Source organism: Osmia lignaria, chromosome 10 (genome assembly GCF_051020975.1).
Source record: "Osmia lignaria lignaria isolate PbOS001 chromosome 10, iyOsmLign1, whole genome shotgun sequence".
Lineage (NCBI taxonomy): Eukaryota > Metazoa > Arthropoda > Insecta > Hymenoptera > Megachilidae > Osmia > Osmia lignaria.
This window is the reverse complement of record NC_135041.1, coordinates 10,879,777-10,898,389: the sequence shown is the minus strand read 5'-3', so window position 1 is coordinate 10,898,389 and position 18,613 is coordinate 10,879,777. Positions and strand designations below refer to the sequence as shown.

Genomic DNA, 18,613 nt, shown 5'->3' with positions numbered 1-18,613 from the left:
TGAAATAGATAAGCCATGTTACTTTTTATTTTAATAATACATGAAGTGTGCATAATCTATAAAAGATACTTTAGAATTGCAGTCACGAACCGAAGCGTTTTAACATTCTCACCCAAAGCATCGCAAATATGTTCATTCAGTATGTTTAATGCAACATGTTTGACCTTTCCTTTCTCCGCTAACAGCAACGTTACACTATGTCTGACAATATGTGACACGAAACAAGCATGCTTCTGGTCCATTTAAATGAATGTAAAATTAAGACCTCCAAGATACGTGACCTGTTATTACGTCACGTAAACGCTACGAATTGTGCACTGCAGGGAATTTAATTTTTAAACAGGGAAAACGATACGTTACCCATTCGTTCTTTGTGAAATCGACAATTTTTCACACGTACGAAACATTCGGTACCTCTTCTACAATAAAAACTAAACTTATACTTATGCACTAATTTTTAAGTGAATTAATTTATTAAACAGAAAAACAGATGTACAACATTTCGTTTTGATATATTAATAAGATAATCAAATATATTTTCACTCATAAATATCTAATAAATCCGTTTAAAGTGATAATTCTTTCTCAATGATTTTAATCCACAATGCTGTATCAGTTTTCATTAATATTCGGTGAACCAGGCGAGTGAGATAAATTCGAAATGATTAAATTTGTCGGTATACAGGAGAAATCTCGGTATCCAGCCGAAACGAGCCGCAATGTTCGATAAATTATAGTGGATTTATGAAACGCATAGTTGGCCGACATTCGCCAAGATAGCCGAAATTCCTTGAATTTCCATCGATCGAAACACTTGCCACAGGTATTTCCCAGAGGCGAACCGTTCTCTTATTAAAACTTGGGTAAATTATTTATGTAGTGCTTCTTTTAATCGTGGTTTTAAAGTTCCTTAGAAAGTACACGCGGTAGGAAACTTGGAAAAAAGTTGAGAACTGTCTGAAACAATGGTATGTTCGATCGTACGTAACGCAGAGTTCCATGAAAGTTATAGTAAGATAACGATAAAATTATGAATTCATCGAAAAATAAAAATTGTTTTATTAATAATTTATTTTCTCGATTTTGTATTAAATAATTTTACAGAGTATATTATAGTATAGAACGCCGTATAGAACGGGGTACATATCATCAGCCAGGAAGATGGTTATTTCTCGTCTGCTGGCAAACATAATCCGTACGTCGGATAGTTATGAAAATTTAATGGAGTAACGACGAGGAAGTGTAAAGCTTGCGATAGATATCAGGCAATCGGATAATGAGCGTTTCGCCGATAATGAGCTTACTCGTAATTGCGCGTCGTCGAACCCGCCCGCTGCTCCAAATAATTGTTATTCCCTGTTCGTACATACGTGAACAATAATGATAATCGATCGTGCTCCGCTGCCTACGACGGCGATTGTTTCGCGTGAAATTTATTTATCAGTTATTGGCCCACGGTTAATTAACGGACCGGTCTAAGAGAAAGGAATATTTGCCAGAATAAATTGTCGCCAGAGAAGTTTCGTGCTATAAAATATTGCACATGAGTTATTGCAAAATGAGTTTATTGAAATTTACACAAACGCTTCGACTAAAATTAAACATTCAAATTTTATCATTTAACCCTTTATCACTAAAATAATTGATATTAGTATCTTTTGAATATATTTCACGTGGATTTTGTTTTTCCTGTTTAGAACACAGTATCCTTTTTTTAACAAAAACAAAAAACGAAAAAAATACAAACCAACGAAACCAGACGATGAAATGGCCATCGATCATCGATTCTCGGTATCGTATTCATACAAACAATCCCAGCGAACGGTTACAACAAGCTGGTTCATGGAAATAAAAATCGGGAACCGAGGAAAACGCGAAAGTAATTAGTTCTCTGTGTCAACCAGCCCGTACGAATCGATACTAGATATTTCAGGTACGGTTGGTAAAAAACAATGTCATTTTTTGCCAAATTTCAGACTACCGATTTAAAAAGGATAACCATTTCATGCAGGGAAAAAGAAAAGAATTGTTTAAAAAATGATAAATTGGAAGCTTTTACAATGTACACGATAAAATTATTAGTTTTCTAATTGCAACTCGAAAATTTTCAACCAAGTATGCTTCAATGCGTGTTAATGTAATTCTTTGAAAATTTATAAGATTTTTTATTATTTTATTAGATTTTTAAACATTCCGAAGCAAATTCTTCTGTGCTTATTAATTTAGCAAAATGTTAGAATGTTAAAATTAATTCTTAGAAGTAGCAAAATGAATCAAAGTGTTAAGAATTACATAAAATATTTCAAATATGATAAAATAGCATAAAAAAATTTATTAATTTTGATAATTAATATTTGCAAAAGAATTAAACAACTTAGAAGATGTGTAACATTTGAATAAATATGAACTTAGACTAAATTTGAAACATTTATCTAAGTAAATACTCGTATTTCTCGTTTATTTAACCAACCTATTGCAATTAAACTTATCATAAATTAGCTTTTTCTTTCTCAGAGTATGATCATGATTAATCATAAGGAAGATGAATGGTCTTACTCGAGTATTTAACTGTTAACTACTAAACGCATCTACAGATATAACGAGAGATACATAAAATTAAGAAAGTTGCAAGAAAATATCGTTTACTTTAACACCTTAGTACACGTTGTTTCCTGTTACAGTGTACTTATTTTCTTCTTTTTAATAGTTTCCTTCCGCTATACGAGAACGTGCACTTAGTTTGTCGATAACACTCTAGTTCGTGGTTGGTATCCCGTGTCAAAAGCAACTTTGAGAAGCGTACTCTGCGATAAATCCAAAATAATTTCACGCTGATCGATTTTACTACTATCTTTGGTTTTAAACAAAGCAAACAGCTGGAAACTTGTATTAGCAAAAGAGAAATTTCAGAAAATTTCACGCTTGCGGTTAAAATACGTTAATATAAATAATAAACAATAGTAAGATTTTTTTCAATTTACAAAATCACATAAATCAATTTTTAATCGCTATTAATTCGTTTTGGCTTACTGTTAATTATACAAATAATAAGTTTTCTAATAAACCAAATAAAAAAATTAAAATATCATATTCTGTAAAGTTGCTATTAGTGCCATAAGCGATCAACTCATTAAATACACAATATAATTAAAAAGGAAAACAAAAAATATTAAATTTTTAAACCAATAGTTTGGCAGAATAGTCTGTGGTCTTTAAAATGCATTTTATTGTAAGACGATATCGCAATTGGTTTAAAATTTACAAGGCTTTAAATCGAACTCATTCAAAATGTATTAAGGGATGGACAAAATAATTATTAATGAACGAAATAATCGGAAACGTTCTGCCCTACTTTATTTTCTTGGAAATGTGTACGTCGGGTGTACTAGCAGTAAAAAAACTGCTGACTCAGCGTCCGACACTGGCCAGTCCACACCACGTTGATTGGGGTAGGTCGGTAAAGGGGTGCGAATGAGAGGTCCGATATAGCAAGTGAAAGGATCGATAGAGGGAGTCAAAATGTAGTAAACCAAGTGAAAAGTCCAATAGAAGGAGTACGAGGTTCAGCAGTGCAAATGAAAGAATTGATAGAACAAATAAGAGAGCTAGAGTAACTGAGAGGTCCGATAGAGCGAGCTAGAGACCCCAATAGAACAAGTGAGAAATTCATTTTACCTCTATTTTTTTATAATGTTTTGTCCCTCTAATTACTACTAGCTCATAAAAATACTCCACCCTAACTCCACCTCGTTGGACTCGCGATTTGTATTATATAAAAAAAGAAAATCTTTCGGTAGCTTATGTATCTTTAGAGTGCAATTCGTGAATTATAATTAATTTTAATTCTTAGACTGCAAATAATTCTAAGACAGGGTCCTTGAAAGAAGACTGACGAATAATTGTAAGAACAATAATTGTTATATTTTTCGGTAGTTTATTTTTATTTTTTAAAAAAGTAAAAATCGTCAAAACAATGTACGAAATGAATGTTCTATAAAAAACAAACATAAATTACAATTTACTAAACGATCCTTTCATCGTTATTACTATCTCCCACAGAATTCGTTCAAACAAAGAAAACATTCATATTCCAATCAAACTTTATTTAATTCACATACATCTCTGTTTTCATTGTGTCAATATTACTCTATTAAATTTACTTTTCCATCGCAAAAAGAACACACGAAAGAACCTTTCCACGACTCTCTGTTCGATTTCACGAATATTATAACGCAGAGATGGTGTATATATAGTGAATACTTCGAATCACGTTGTGTAGCCTCTGGTTGCACGCGAAACGACGTCTAGTAGATATAAAAATGGTAAACGCGTCCTGCCTCGGCTAAACAAAAGCAATGAACTCCGGAGTCACAAGGAATAAGGGGTCTGAAACTTGCATAGACTCGAAAAACTTCCTCAGTCATTTTCCTCGTCACGTTCAACGCGTGTATCCGGGTGTTTGTTCATGTCCGAAAGTCGCGGCACGTTAAACGTATTCCTGCCGACAGACAGAAAGGTTTTTGCTTTCCCCAATTACCTTTGACCCCGATTCTATAAGCTGCAGATTATTCAGACGCGATGCACGCGTGTTGTAATAATATATTTATAATTATTTCAAATATTTGTTAATCGATCATTAAGACAGGTTGAAATTTTAATTATTAAGATAAGGGGAAAAAGTAGTACATATTTTAAAGAATTAAAGTACATTTTAATTGCTACGTCTTATTTTAATTATTCGATATTCTAATTCTTAATTTAAAATATTATTGAAAATTATGATTGTGACGTAGCAGTTGGAATAATAAGTAAATAGTTAAATTATTCGAAGCGAAATCAGAATAGAATGTAGGTGCTATGGCGGGACTGATGTGTTTTACGGTATTTCAGTGCAACAGATGTACGGATCGAACGGAGCGAGCGCAGGCCTGCCAGTGGGCATGACCACGTTGAAGGGCACCACGGGCACGCTGGGACCCCTGGCGAATTACGGCTCGGCCCTAGGACCGGGGGTAACGGGTGCCACGACCCTCCCGCGGCCGGGAAACTGGCTGCGCCCTGCGGGCCTCAGGCACGGGCACAGCGCGGCCCGGGTCCGCCTCTACTGCCAGGCAAAGTGAGGAGTCACGGTTCCGATAGGTAACCATACCATCTCTTTTTTTACTTTTCTATTTAACCAGTTAACAAACGGTCTGGTATAGATGTCACATTTTCTTACTATCCTGTGGTACGTCGAGGATGACCTATTTTAACAAAGGAACATTTTACAAATTCCTTTTAACATATTACAAAAAAGAGATTATGGAAAACTATGAATTTTAAATTACCATCAAAGTAAGAATAAGTATTACAATAGGTATAGATTGCAATTATGATTTTGCAGTATTTTTCAGAATAGGTCATCTTCGACATAGGACAAGGAAATAAGAAAGAAGGTTGAGTGTTCAGATAGAAATGGGTTGTATCGATTTCGAACAAGAAATTGTTACGATATATTTAAATTTAATAATAAAATGACAGCAGTGTATACCGGGGATGAAGTGTACACAGCTATTTTATTATTAATTTATTCTGTACCAGCAACGTTCCGAAAACCCTACTCAGAATTCATGGTTAGATTAAAATTATTTCAGCTTTCTGGCCACATTCTATTTTTGAACAAACGTTCGTGTTAATGTCTGTCATACTTCACAATCCCGTGACGTTTAATTAAATTTTTAGTTTAATTCCGCTTTACAAGCTGGTGTATAAATATGATAAAGTATCAAGCAATATGTCAATAATTTTGATGAAATGATACGTGGCAAGTGAAAAATTGAATATTAATTTCTACAAAATATCGATTTCCTATTATTACTGTTATTCACTTCTCTGTATCATGAAGATTTATAGTCCAATATTTCAGCTTACAATATTTCAGTATTTCCAGTTCAGAATCAAACAATTCGTTTTTTCCAGTCTGTTTAATCCACTAAATTATATTATGAAATATGATTACATATTAATAAATGTTCATTTATTCCTATTTCGAATTTATATAATAGTGTTAACGTTGAAATGTGCTATTAAACAGGTTTTTGAAATTAAAAAATTTTTTTAATTAATTTACACAGTTGTGTACACTTCTGTGAAAAATAATTCAATTAAACATTGTTTTCTAGCGACATCTCCTCCAGCCAAAAAGACGAATGGTTTGTGTAGGTGAGTTAACTAAATAATTTATTAATTAGCTTGTACTCTAGTCAAATAAGAGCAATTCATACAGTGCTGTCTGTTCGTTTTGTTACCGTCAAGAAAAGTAAAAATTAACGTTCAGTAATATTTACTTAAATCTAAAATAATATCTGTTCACTCATTATATTTCTTAATTTTTGAATTACAATTACATTCATTAAGGACTTAGAAATAAGTTAGAAATTTAGTAATTAACAAATTGAAAGAGGCAACAAATCCAAGAGTGCTTGAGTCATCCATTACTATTATTTTATACGAAATCCTCTAAGTGTCCTCAATTCTCCTTCCATCCATATCTTTACATAACAAACATTCTAATTTTAAGTGACCTATTACCACTCTAAATTTTCCGCAAAAGCCACGCTTTTATCTTGCCAATCAACCACGAGTGCCTATTCACCATCAAGTAAGAAGACATATCCAAGAATACCAAATGCCAAGTGATCCGTTATCATAAATAGCCCGCAAGATCCGTGAAAATCATCCCTTTACCTTTTTAGTTGATTGGGAGTGTGCATTTCTCTTTAACCCCTGATCCAACATGAAAAGAAGTCAACAGATCCAGAAATACTCCAACTCTTAATGACCTACTTCCACTGTATTTCTCTCCGACTACGAAAACCTGTCAAATTATATTTCTTTGAAACCGTCAAGCCTGACTGAGTCCTTCCAGCTGATCAAAAATATCCATCCCTCTCAGACCTTATCAGCTCGAGTACATCATAAGGATATATGGATTAAAATGAAAATCTGGAAAAGGCAGCACTGGACGATAAACATACTGGTGACTGGCATAATTGACCCAGTGTTCGTTTAAACAGAGGCAGGCCTGGACCAGAGCCCGCAGGGTGAATCGGTGCGGTGGTGCCCTCACCGCCCTCTCGGGTACGTGACGACGCCATGCGTCGTCTCGTTCCTATTCACATTGGTCGCGTGTTACCTGTGAACATCTTTGTGCGCGGTCCTCAACTCCCCAGCCACCCTTTCAGCTCCACGAGACGGCCATTATCAGGCGAGGAAGGAAAGTTAAGGTGCTGCATGAGAAGACGAAGAAACGGCTTGACTGTCGTTCCTTCGACCCAGCCCTTCGACGAGTCCAAGGTCCGTAACGATTGGATCGGTTGCGAGTTCGTCGAATTTCGTTATCTTCGCCACGTCTGTCCCTCGAATCATCGAGGTAGACGAAAGGGGTTGAAGCGCGGCTAACGTTTACACGCGATAATTGAACTAAATTTTAGTTTACGAACGTTCGTTCGTAAGTATGTGGGATAGAAAAGTGGAATTTGTGTTTCGAATGTATGCACGGCTGAGAGACAGGGAAAGGGGAAAGGAGTCTCTGAGATTCACTCTCAAGATGTGGCCTACTTTAATAATGGATGAAGGACACGGAAATGATAAGAGAAATTTATATAAACTTGAATTCTATTTGATTTTGGTCGTTTTACGTGATAAAAATCATCCATTTTCTTACTAGAGTAGTTGATTCAATTCTCTTGACCCTTTCAAGACACATATTTACTATAAAAATTTGAAAAACCATCATGGAAATACTCGCAAAGCGAGTCAATCAAACATCCATAATCTATAAAAAGTCTTATTATTCACAATGTTTTAGAGGAAGGTATGCAAAATAATTTGCTTTGTTTCTGATGTAACGTCTTTTTCAAATTGTAATTATAATTATTATATCGGTCAAATAAGAAAATACAGGTTCATTCAAGAGAAAGGATCAATCTGCTGAGAATTATTGAAAAACAAAAATGATTACATTTCATAGTAAAATTCAATGTATCAATGTTTACAGGAAATTTTCTCGTCGTATTTGTACCCTTCATAAACTATTCAAGTGGGACACCCTGTTATGAAACACCTTGTATGTAATTCTAGTCACTTGAAGTGTGTTCTTATGGTAGGAACAAACCGTGAAACTGCCTGTTGCTTGCCAGAAAAATCAAAATTTCTGGTCAGATGTTTCATTTAAATATCGAAATCTAGAGCAAGGCTGTTCGCGAAAGCCTCTAAGGAATTTTCTCAATACTAAACTCTTTCTTATCCATAAAAAATTTCACAAATAAAAATTAAGTCTGCATTTATTAATAAACCGAAAATGATTATATTAGTATTTTAGAAATCGACCAAAGGATGTCAGGGACTCTCTTCTCGTGAAATAGAATTGTTTCAGAGTCTGAAATCCTTATTTCACCACAAAGTGTTTTATTACAAAAAAATCTGATATACTGCCTTTAGTGTTGGAGATTTTAAAGAAAAACGCACAGACATTATTTGTCAAATAATGCCAGAATTGTTCATTGCCAAAGATGAAAAAATTACAGAGGTATCGCAACAATTAAGCTCAATTTTAAAAAATTAGATGATAAAGTATCTCAAATTTTATTAAAATAAATAATCCCAAAGAAAGGGATAAGTCATATCGATGATATTAATGAAACGTTTCACGGTGAAATCATTACCATGGGATACGTGTATGAATGCGGGTGCAGTACGCGTGTGTGAGTGTCGCATGAAGGAAAAAAATCGCAAGCAAAGTGGCCGTTAATCGATTAACTATGACGGGAAAAGAGAGATGATAAAATTTTGCATGCTGGCGTTTCACTCCAGCCGCGAAAAGAAATCGACGATCGAGAGAAGATCATCGAATCGCTACATAGAAGATTTATTATTGTGCTCGTATGAACACAACGATCATTAGCGTTTGTTGCTCGTTGATTAGTTGGTTTCTACTAGTTCCTACTATCTGGTATTTTAACTGGTCCGGGAATGAACGAATAAATGAATCAAGACAGTTCTATAAATGAGGTGAAAATTATTGATGATTTTTAGTATTGCTTGAGCGTTTGATAAAATTAGATAAAACTCCATTTAATTGAATGAAATTATGGCATTATGTTTTCATTCTTATGCAGAAGTTTCCATCGTTTCTAAGACAGTTTTTCTTTGCTTGTATTTTATAGGAAATACAATATCTATTAATTAAAGTATTTTGTCAAAGTCAAAGAATCGACAATAATATCAATTGTTGTCAATAAGTTCCACAAATCTTTTCATCATTTCAACAGCTATTTTGCACTGATTAAATAAAAAGAAAAGAGATATGATAAAAGACATGAAATGAGGTATATTTTATCTTATCAACTTTATTGATTGTAGATGTGTCAAAACTGCAATAAAAGAGAATTTTAATCAGTAATTTCAAGGTCGATATTTTAGAAGTACCATAAGTACTTAAATATTTCGGTCTAATTACTGTTTTAATTAATATGAATTAATTAACAAAGTAAGTCATTTCACTTTTATGAATAATAAAAACTTTTGCACATTTCTGATATTTTAAACTGCAATATAGAAAGTTAGAATATCAGAACAATTATCCAAATCATTTCATCTCTAATTAATGTTTAAATAAATGGAGTTCTACTATATCATTATTTTATCTTATCGTAATCACTGGGAACGAATGATGATTTGTAATATAATATGCGATCGCATTAATTCGTCAGATAAATTAATTTGAACAATTAACGTCGACATTTAAAAGGAAATTCACTTAATATTATCGCTTTATAATTTAGACTGAATAGAGAATTTCTGCACGTGAATGTTTCGAAATGACAATCGTTGTAGGATGTATTTAGCGAAAATGAGGAGAAAGAAACTTTTAAATCATCGGTACATCAAAATAGGCTGAAAGTAAAAGAAAAAAAAGAGAATGAAGTACTGAAGACACAACCATTGACTGAATTTTATACTATACAGTTTCTTTTTCTAATTCAAAAGTTTAGCAATTTTTGGTAAACGATTTTTGACATTTTCGTTCATTGCACAAATGTAAATTAATCGCACAACACTTTTTATACAAGTTTTTAGGTTCCAAGGAACGTTAGTTATCCTTTGGAAAATGGTTTTATAAGTCTACCACGGCGAACATAATTGCGACAATTCAATTAACAAGACTTTTATATATAAGACACTTCAGCTCTCGTCGAATTAACATGTATTTTCATAAAAATAACTTCTTTACTCCTCAATACTGCCAGGATTAATATGATAAATTAGAAAGGAGATGACCTCTTCAGGTAAAGTAGTATAAAATAAATGAATAAAATTAATTTATTTAAATCATGTTCAAAATAAAAAGTTTTATCATTCAGAGATATACAATAATTAAAATATCAAATTAAGATAAATGGAATTGTGGAGTGATGAATTTTAATTATATTTAAAAAAATTAATTAATATGGTCATTGATGGATGATGGGATCAAAGTTATATTAATTTATCATTTTAATTTGTGATTTGATTATTGTCTGAATCTCTGAATGATAAGAACTTTTAGTAATTGACTTTATTGTTAATTTGTTTAAATGATGTTGCAAAAAATGGAAATTAACAAAGTTGACTTATTTTTTATAATATTTTAATACTTTTAATATTACATTCATTTCTATTTTAACAAAAAAAAATTAACTTTGCTACTACTTTGCTTGAGGAAGCCAGCTTCTCTCAGATTTATAGAACGTAGTTCCGTTTATCAAACTTTTTGGACGATTTTTACACCACGACGAGACCCTTTCACTGCCTTTCACGGGGACAATAAATGAACATTCGTCGTAAGGACGTATCAGAATCGATGGACTCAAGGTATCTTCTTTGTCGTTTACTGATTTTCTATTTCTTTTATTCAATACACAACGCAATGGAGTGAAATGCGAGCGTGCTTTTGTAACGTGTAACATATTTGTATCTAATTAGCCGTTCAGCTTTGTGCCGTCTCCATAGATTACAGATATAAAAATGCATATATATAGTTATTAGAAATTATAGGGTGAACAGGATAGAGCGAATGTAACAAAGTGAAAATATGTGAACACACGTTAATGATAAGAAAAGAAAAAGAAAGAGTTTTTATCTATCGTCTTTAACATGAAGTATTCATATCACGAGAAACGAATAAATGAATTGGATTAATCAATACGATTGACAGGTTGTATTTGATGAGATTAAGACCATGAATTGGAACTTGAAGAAGAATGACACCTCGTCGGTTCTGTCTGAAAAATTAAAAACTTCTCGGTAATTAATCGAGTTGATGTTATATGAGAAAGAGTATATTAGAATTTGATTGATGAAATTGTTTAAAATAATTTTTTTTTCGAACATTGATTGCTATAGCAGTCGTTGGTGGCTATGGTTGCCAGTTAAATAAAAGCAGGAAAAGGAAAAATAACTTGAAAAATTAAATCCTTTGGTACAAACTACAATTTAGATATGGGTAATTTCGCTATTAAAATTCATTATCCAATGTAGAGATTATTAATGACTAAAGCTTTTAATTGAATTAAACCATTATAGTAATAATCTACTATAGTAAATTAAAATTTAAACATTGTATATTTTTAATAATTTAAGACCTTACATTCGTTATTGGAAATTAATACTATATTCATTGATTTTTATATAATATGTATATTTTAATTTTTCATTAATTCTTAAATAGACGTGTAAATGATTTCATGTAGATGAAAGCTTCATAGCCATAATTCTAGGTGGGATCCTTCAGATATTTTTCCACAAAACGAAGAATCTAAACTTCTTCAAGGAACAATTTTGTTAAAAGAGCTTCAAACTACGATTTACCAGGTCCGACGTAGCCTCTTAAGCTTCAAAAGCATTACTCAAGATCCAATCAATTTAACACGCGACATAATCTTAATAGACAGCGCCGACGAACCAGAGACTACAAGATGAGTACCATTTCTCGTTGCCAGGCTAACCCTTTCGGTCCTAATCTTAGTCATTTTTTTACTCGTTTATAACACTTTGATCGCCATGTTAAATTTATGAAAAATTTTTCCAGATAATAATTCTTCTCTTTATGACATCTTTTGATAAGAATTATTAAATAAACGAACTTCCAAAATTTACTACTACTATATATTCATAATTTTAATTTGAATATTTGACAAAATTTAATGCAGTATTATTATATAGTAATGAATTACTCTTTATCTTTAATTACACTTCGCAGTATAAAATTCTTCCCTTTATTAAATTACTTGACATAATTAATCTTAATTACATTTTGGAATTGACTTGTACGTTTTACTCGAATAATTTATGCTTCGGATACTGTAATTAGATGAAATTCATTTCATCTATCATTAAGATATTTTATGATACTTACAATTTATAATTTTTTATAAAATGAATGTTAGATTCTTAATATGGTAATCAAAGTGTTCAGAAGTCACTAAAGAGAAAGTAACAAGAAATAAAAGAGAAGGTATGTAATCAGGAGAGAAACGAGAGAATGGAAAGTGGAATGTATGATCGGATTAAAAATGACGAATAGATGAGTTTCGCAGTCGTTTGCGGTCCCAAGACCGTGATTAGGCTAAGCGAGTAGGTAAGAAGTTCCGATTAGTTGGATTCGGACACACGGAAGCTAGCTAAAACTGCCATGGAGGAAATGACGTAGAGAAATGGATATAAGTGATATTAGAGAAAAAGTTGGTCATTTCCCTGATCATTTTTACACTTTTAATAACTTAATTAATAACATTTTGACGGCCTGTAATTTTTTATATTATTATTCTCAACTTTGTCCACATTTATTGTGGTAATTGAAAAGTGGTAATAATACTTACGTGAGAAATATATATTATTAATTAGTAGTTTAATTTTTGATAGCTTACAATGCAGTAAATGTCTATAATTCTTTAATAAACAAATTGGAATGATTACTCTGATTGCATTCCAGTTATTTGAATAACTATAATAACTATTAAAAATAATCAGGGAAATGGTTTAGTTGCATGTATAAAGAGGTCATTTTCGGTGCGTACTTTATAACAATAATGATTCAAAATATTTTCTTGACTTTTTCTCTTAAGAAATGAAACGAATTGTGTCATTGGACGATATTCGATTCATAGTGTAATTAACGAAAGGAGTAGTAATTTTCAAATTGAACGTTCTTGATTGAGTTTCAATCATTTGGATCATTTCAGGGAAATCTCAGATACGTGTATTCACAGTAAATTGTCTTTTTATTAGAAAACTGAAGAAAATGCAGCTTTTCATGAATGTCATGTTGTAAAATACTTCCGTATTCTTATCTTGATTGCTGCAACTTCTTATTATTTCATCATTTTCCAGAGAAATTATTTTCCTCTTATCTACCGATAAAAAAAGAAACAATTGTGAAAACGTTTGCTGTGTATGATATTATGGGACATCAAAGGGTCATTAAGGCGCTACAACTCTTACAAGGGTGTTTTAAAATGATATTATCTGACATGCAAAGAATTATTAAATTCAAAGTACATTGGAATTAGAGCGCGATTGATTGATTCTTTTTAGTAATAAATGTACAATAATTTAATAAATAATTAAAATTAAAATTTTGTCCAGTAAATTCAAATCAATGGATTTCAACCAAAGATGACTGGAAATTTCAATAAACAATGGAAAATAATGGAAATTTCCAAAAATTCTTCACTATTATTGCTTATGTGATTGTTCTATTAAAAATTGCTGTGAATACAACATTTGAGAATTTTTGAAATAATCATGTGAATGAATTCGATTTAGATTAATCATTGCTCTAGAATTGCTATGACTATTCATCCGGGGTCTAATTAGAACAATGAAAGCTTTCAATTTCTAATTTGAAAATGATTGAACTATTTCCACTCGTAATTTAACGAGACACCCGGATAAAACCGTAGAAAATTCTTACGATTCTCTAACAAATATTAGTAAAATTTCTTAACTATCAAAAATAAAAGAAGCGTTAAACGTCTTTAGAATAAATTGGTTGCCGCTAATTTAGATAACTTATTATCGTGTAATAATCAAAATTCCCTGAAACCCTTCAAAGAGAAGGAAAAAGGCAACCATAAAAGCAAAGGGGAAGTCGATCACTGTCAACGACACTTGTTAGAGTAAATTGCTGGTAAAAATCAGCAGTCCTCTCATTTATTGAATAAAAATGTAGAAAAATGTAGTCATAAAGAAATCTAGACCTAAACGATGCAAAGTTCAGGCCAGAAAGTACGCGACACTTGAAAAATGAATCTTTAATTGCAAATTTAAAAATAATTATATCAGGTATAATTAATCAATTTAAATTTTGCACTATCAATGAAAATATATAAAAATGTTAAATATTTTCTTCTTAATCCTTATGTAAGCAATCAGGTATCCATTTCACAATTTTTTATCTTTTCGTGGACAAAAAGACCCAAAACTTTTGTTTTAAAAAAAGTTTAAGTAAAAATTAAAATTTTCAAGCTTCAGTGTATATCTGGTTGCCTGCACAAGGGTTATAATAACTTATCGATAAAACAGAATTCTGTAAGACTTGAAACCTAATCGTAGTATCTTTTATCACTTCCGGCATGTAACGAATGCAACAAATGATTTTACAAGTAAAATTTGTGAATCAATAAGACAAAGAATGTGAGATTAAAAAAGAATGAGTGGTGTCCGATGTTGATTGATAAAGATGGTCTCTACGAACTTTGCTTTGTGCATATTGATTGTTGGTAAGATAGAAAATGAATCTTTTGAGAACAGGTCCAACATATTGAATTATTCCAGAAATATTCTACGCTATTGCTTATTTTAAACGAAACAAAAGCGCTTAATACAAACACTGTCGAGAATGCTGCACCCGGCTATCATTAAATAACGTTCAAATTAATATTTAACAATAAACGTTTCGAAATATTTCTTCAGGATTGACAGATCGTTTAAAATCTTTTCGAAACGCTGTATATGTGCGGTGAATGTTTGCGAAATTTTTGGAGAATGTTAAGCCTAAACGGATGTATTAACATGGTATTAACTCGTATAATTAATATCAATGAAGACCCACGTTTTGTGGGTCGTTAATAGTTCGTGCAATTAGTTATCTTTCTATGATAAAACACTTCGTATCCCCTTTCGTGGTTTCTCATTAAAAAAAAAAATGGCGTTTGCTCGCCATCTTGTTCTCCAAAAAGATCCTTCAATGGAATCGTGGAATTAATCGAATTATTGTTAATTAAGAGACACGTATGCGTGATTTAAACGAACGATGTTAGTCAAAGTGGAGTTAAGGGAGTATTTTCACCAGTCGGGGTGAAATAATTTATTTAAGAAGAAAAAACAAGCGGACAATAATAATCCATCATTGCTGAGTCGAAGCTTTGTCGTTTCATGATTGTTATTCCACTAGAATCATGATTATGGAAATACTCCCATTGGTAGAATCATCACTCGTACCAATTAATTATCGAAAATTTATTTTTCAATGAAAAAATGTAAGATCAGAGGTTTACGAAATTATAGGTGAATGTTTCTTTTTTTTTTGCAGAATTTCTAACTTTAGAGATTCTGCATTTGAAGGTAACATCATTCGTGTACCATTGTACCTAGTCTCATAGCATCGTCATTATCATTGTCACGAAAGACCATCATTCTGCAGATTTACTCGTGTAAACTGGTTGTTCCATATTTAAGACTAAACGAACGCGAGACTTTTTCAAATATTGAACAAGTTTTTTCTGTAACTTGCAAACAATTTCGTTTTAAGAGAAAAGTAGATGCTCGCGTTCAAACACGTCTAAATGATAAGTAACGGGGGAAACAATACAATAATTTTTCATACTGTTTTTACTTTTTGACTACTATGATTACGTGCGACTGTATAATATTATTCTTGTCATGTAACTGGTGGTACAAGCGAAAAAATTCAGATTTTATGTGAAAAAAGAAACTACGGCGAAAATGTAAAATGTAATTTGCACTTTGAAGCTCGCTGTAAATTAAAAAGAAGCTATGTTTGAACAAATTTTATTCCACATTTTCGTCTTATTTTTTCATCTATTTAGAATCTTCATTTTTTCACTTGTATACGGACGCTCTGAGACAACCTCCATATTACGCTCTAACGTAACTAGTTTGTATCTATAACCGTTGCAGAGGATTCGTTCCACTACGATATTTAATTATTCTACGTGAAAGATAGGAAATTTTTTTTCCGTGCGTATGTGTGAGTGTGCATATGAGGCGTGCTTTGGTTTTTGGGAGCCGGTGTAAAGTTGAAACAACAAGAACAAGAAACGATACACCTCTGATGGTAGTCTGTGTGTTGTTTGCAGAGAATTTCAAATGAATGATTCGAAATAATATAAAATGAAACGTGTATAATGGGTATAGAAAATGATTCGTACAGTAATGAGTTTAAAATAATATTATGTTAATTAATTTTACCAAGAATTTAATTAACTAAGTGAAGGGGTACTTAAAATAAGATACTGATTCATTTTTTCGTTAATTACTCATACTTAAATTCTGAGGATCAGATAAATTCCAAATCTTATTAAACATATTTTTTATAAATTTCATGAAGATCTCCAAAAATATATAGAAATCTGTTGATTTTCAAAAATTAGTTAGCGTACGAATATATTCTATACCCACTGTATAATACTTCCCGATGATGTGAAAAACGACGACACATTTTAGACTCGGTGTAAAAGAAAACCTCCTCTTTTGCCCTTTTAGAATCATACTTTGTTCCAAAACATTCGATGAAACCGGAGGTCACCTGTATCGCTTTCAATGTGAACGAATTTCAATGATTATAATTATATTTAACTCGTTAATGACATCTACATATCTCTCTCAACTTTCAGCGTACATATCAAAAAGAAAGACATTTCATCAAACGTATCGCGTTCGTACAAACTAGAAATAACCAATGGGAAGCTCTGAAAATAGAGTGATCAGGCGACATTTTAACACGTTGATCGCCATAGGGGTCATTGATGATTGGTACTATAAATCTAGTTAAACACATTGAAATACACATACGAAGGCACCTATCATTTGGATCTATGTTTCCTCTCATAGAGGATAGATCCATGGCCTTCGCACCGAGTAGACCAAATATCCAAGCGTTTGTTTACCTTGTATGATATTGTCAGGAGTGATACAATTTTTGTTAGGAGAGCAAATCCTTAATTGAAAATTCAAACTATATTGCACTTATTCTACGGATCACCTTTTTGACTATGGCAATCAGCTGTTAATTAAGCATCGAACCTAATGGCGCCCTTATAAATCGACGAGACAGAACGAAAACAAAACAAATGACTCAAATGTTGTACGTAATTTTCAAAATACGTGCGTGTTGCAAACAATATCGAAACGCCATATCAATATTTACATGTCACGTGTAACAATGATCATTGACAGACCAGTTAACTGCGACAAGAGTGATGCGACACTCGCATTTTCGTATTATTTTCATGTCATTTGATAATTATGTATGTATCTTTCGACGATTGAGAGGGAATTCTGTCTAAGCAATGGATTCTCTGAAGTGTGCATCTCGGTGTAACGTTATTATAAGAAGGGAAGATATGGAAACTAGAGGTGGACGCATCGTACGGTTGAAACTTTGAAACGCGAAGCAATAGATGGCTCCTTGATACGCGTGATTATGGTCCGTAATTGGGGTCGAAACGATTCGTCGATAGTAATAGTAATTATTGTATAACGATAGTAGTAACTACGTGTGTCAGATCGATCACGCGATCGAGCAGCCGAGACGATTATGAAGCGAAACTGGAAACTTTGAACCGCTTGGTAATTTCAGTGCTAAAAAAATGAATGAAAATGAGAAAGAACATTAATTATACCCATAAATATCCTATATACCTAAAACAAAAAAAAAAACGATAACCAAAGCATTGTAACCTTCTAGAGGCAAAAAAAAAAGAAATAGAGGAGTACCTAATCTTGTATGGTTTAGTTCGACCACTGATTTGTCCGTGTGTGTTCGTTATTGAAATATGTTTCTTTAGTAAAAAAATGCTTAAAAATCTGAAATTTACTATTTACTACTTTCCCTATACTATTACTACTACTGTTTGCCAATAATGTTTTTTTAAAACGTCCTTACACCGAAATATATATTTTAAATATAAACTTAAAAGGTACAAGAGGTAACTCAAACGACGGACCATGGAGAGAATCCCAATTTTTATTTAATTCTGTATTTCGTATTATCTCCATTTTCTAAATTTTACACTGATCCTCTAAAAATTATTCTTCCAATATATGAAACTCTTTTGTTTAAAAATTGTATATTTAACTTTAGGTTAATGTTCTTGTTTATGTTTTATAAAGGACCTAGGTTGACCCCGACTTCGTCGATCAAGGGTTAATCGAATTCAAATACCAGCAAAACAATTTCATTTTATAATATAAATTTACTTTTTTATAATGGAGCCTTTTATTTTCTATAACACAAGTATGATGTCTCCGTAGCTGTGCTTTTAAACTTTTAAAGGGTTAATGCGACCCA

At 32.1% G+C, this 18,613-nt stretch overlaps 1 protein-coding gene across 3 annotated transcripts in view; it reads left to right on the top strand.

Annotated features, from left to right (window-relative positions):
- Positions 1-18,338, top strand: part of LOC117611637 (uncharacterized) — a 124,272-nt gene extending 105,934 nt beyond the window's left edge. For 2 of the 3 annotated variants that reach the window (XM_076690686.1, XM_076690687.1), the window contains exons 6-8: positions 4,899-5,139; positions 6,162-6,201; positions 7,056-18,338. In XM_076690686.1, the coding sequence (XP_076546801.1) occupies positions 4,899-5,139; positions 6,162-6,201 (281 nt within the window). In that variant the 3' untranslated portion in view covers positions 7,056-18,338. Of the gene's footprint in view, positions 1-4,890; positions 5,140-6,161; positions 6,202-7,055 lie in introns of all 3 variants that reach the window. The other variant, XR_013062925.1, reaches the window with a different exon arrangement.
- The last annotated feature ends 275 nt before the right edge of the window (positions 18,339-18,613 follow it).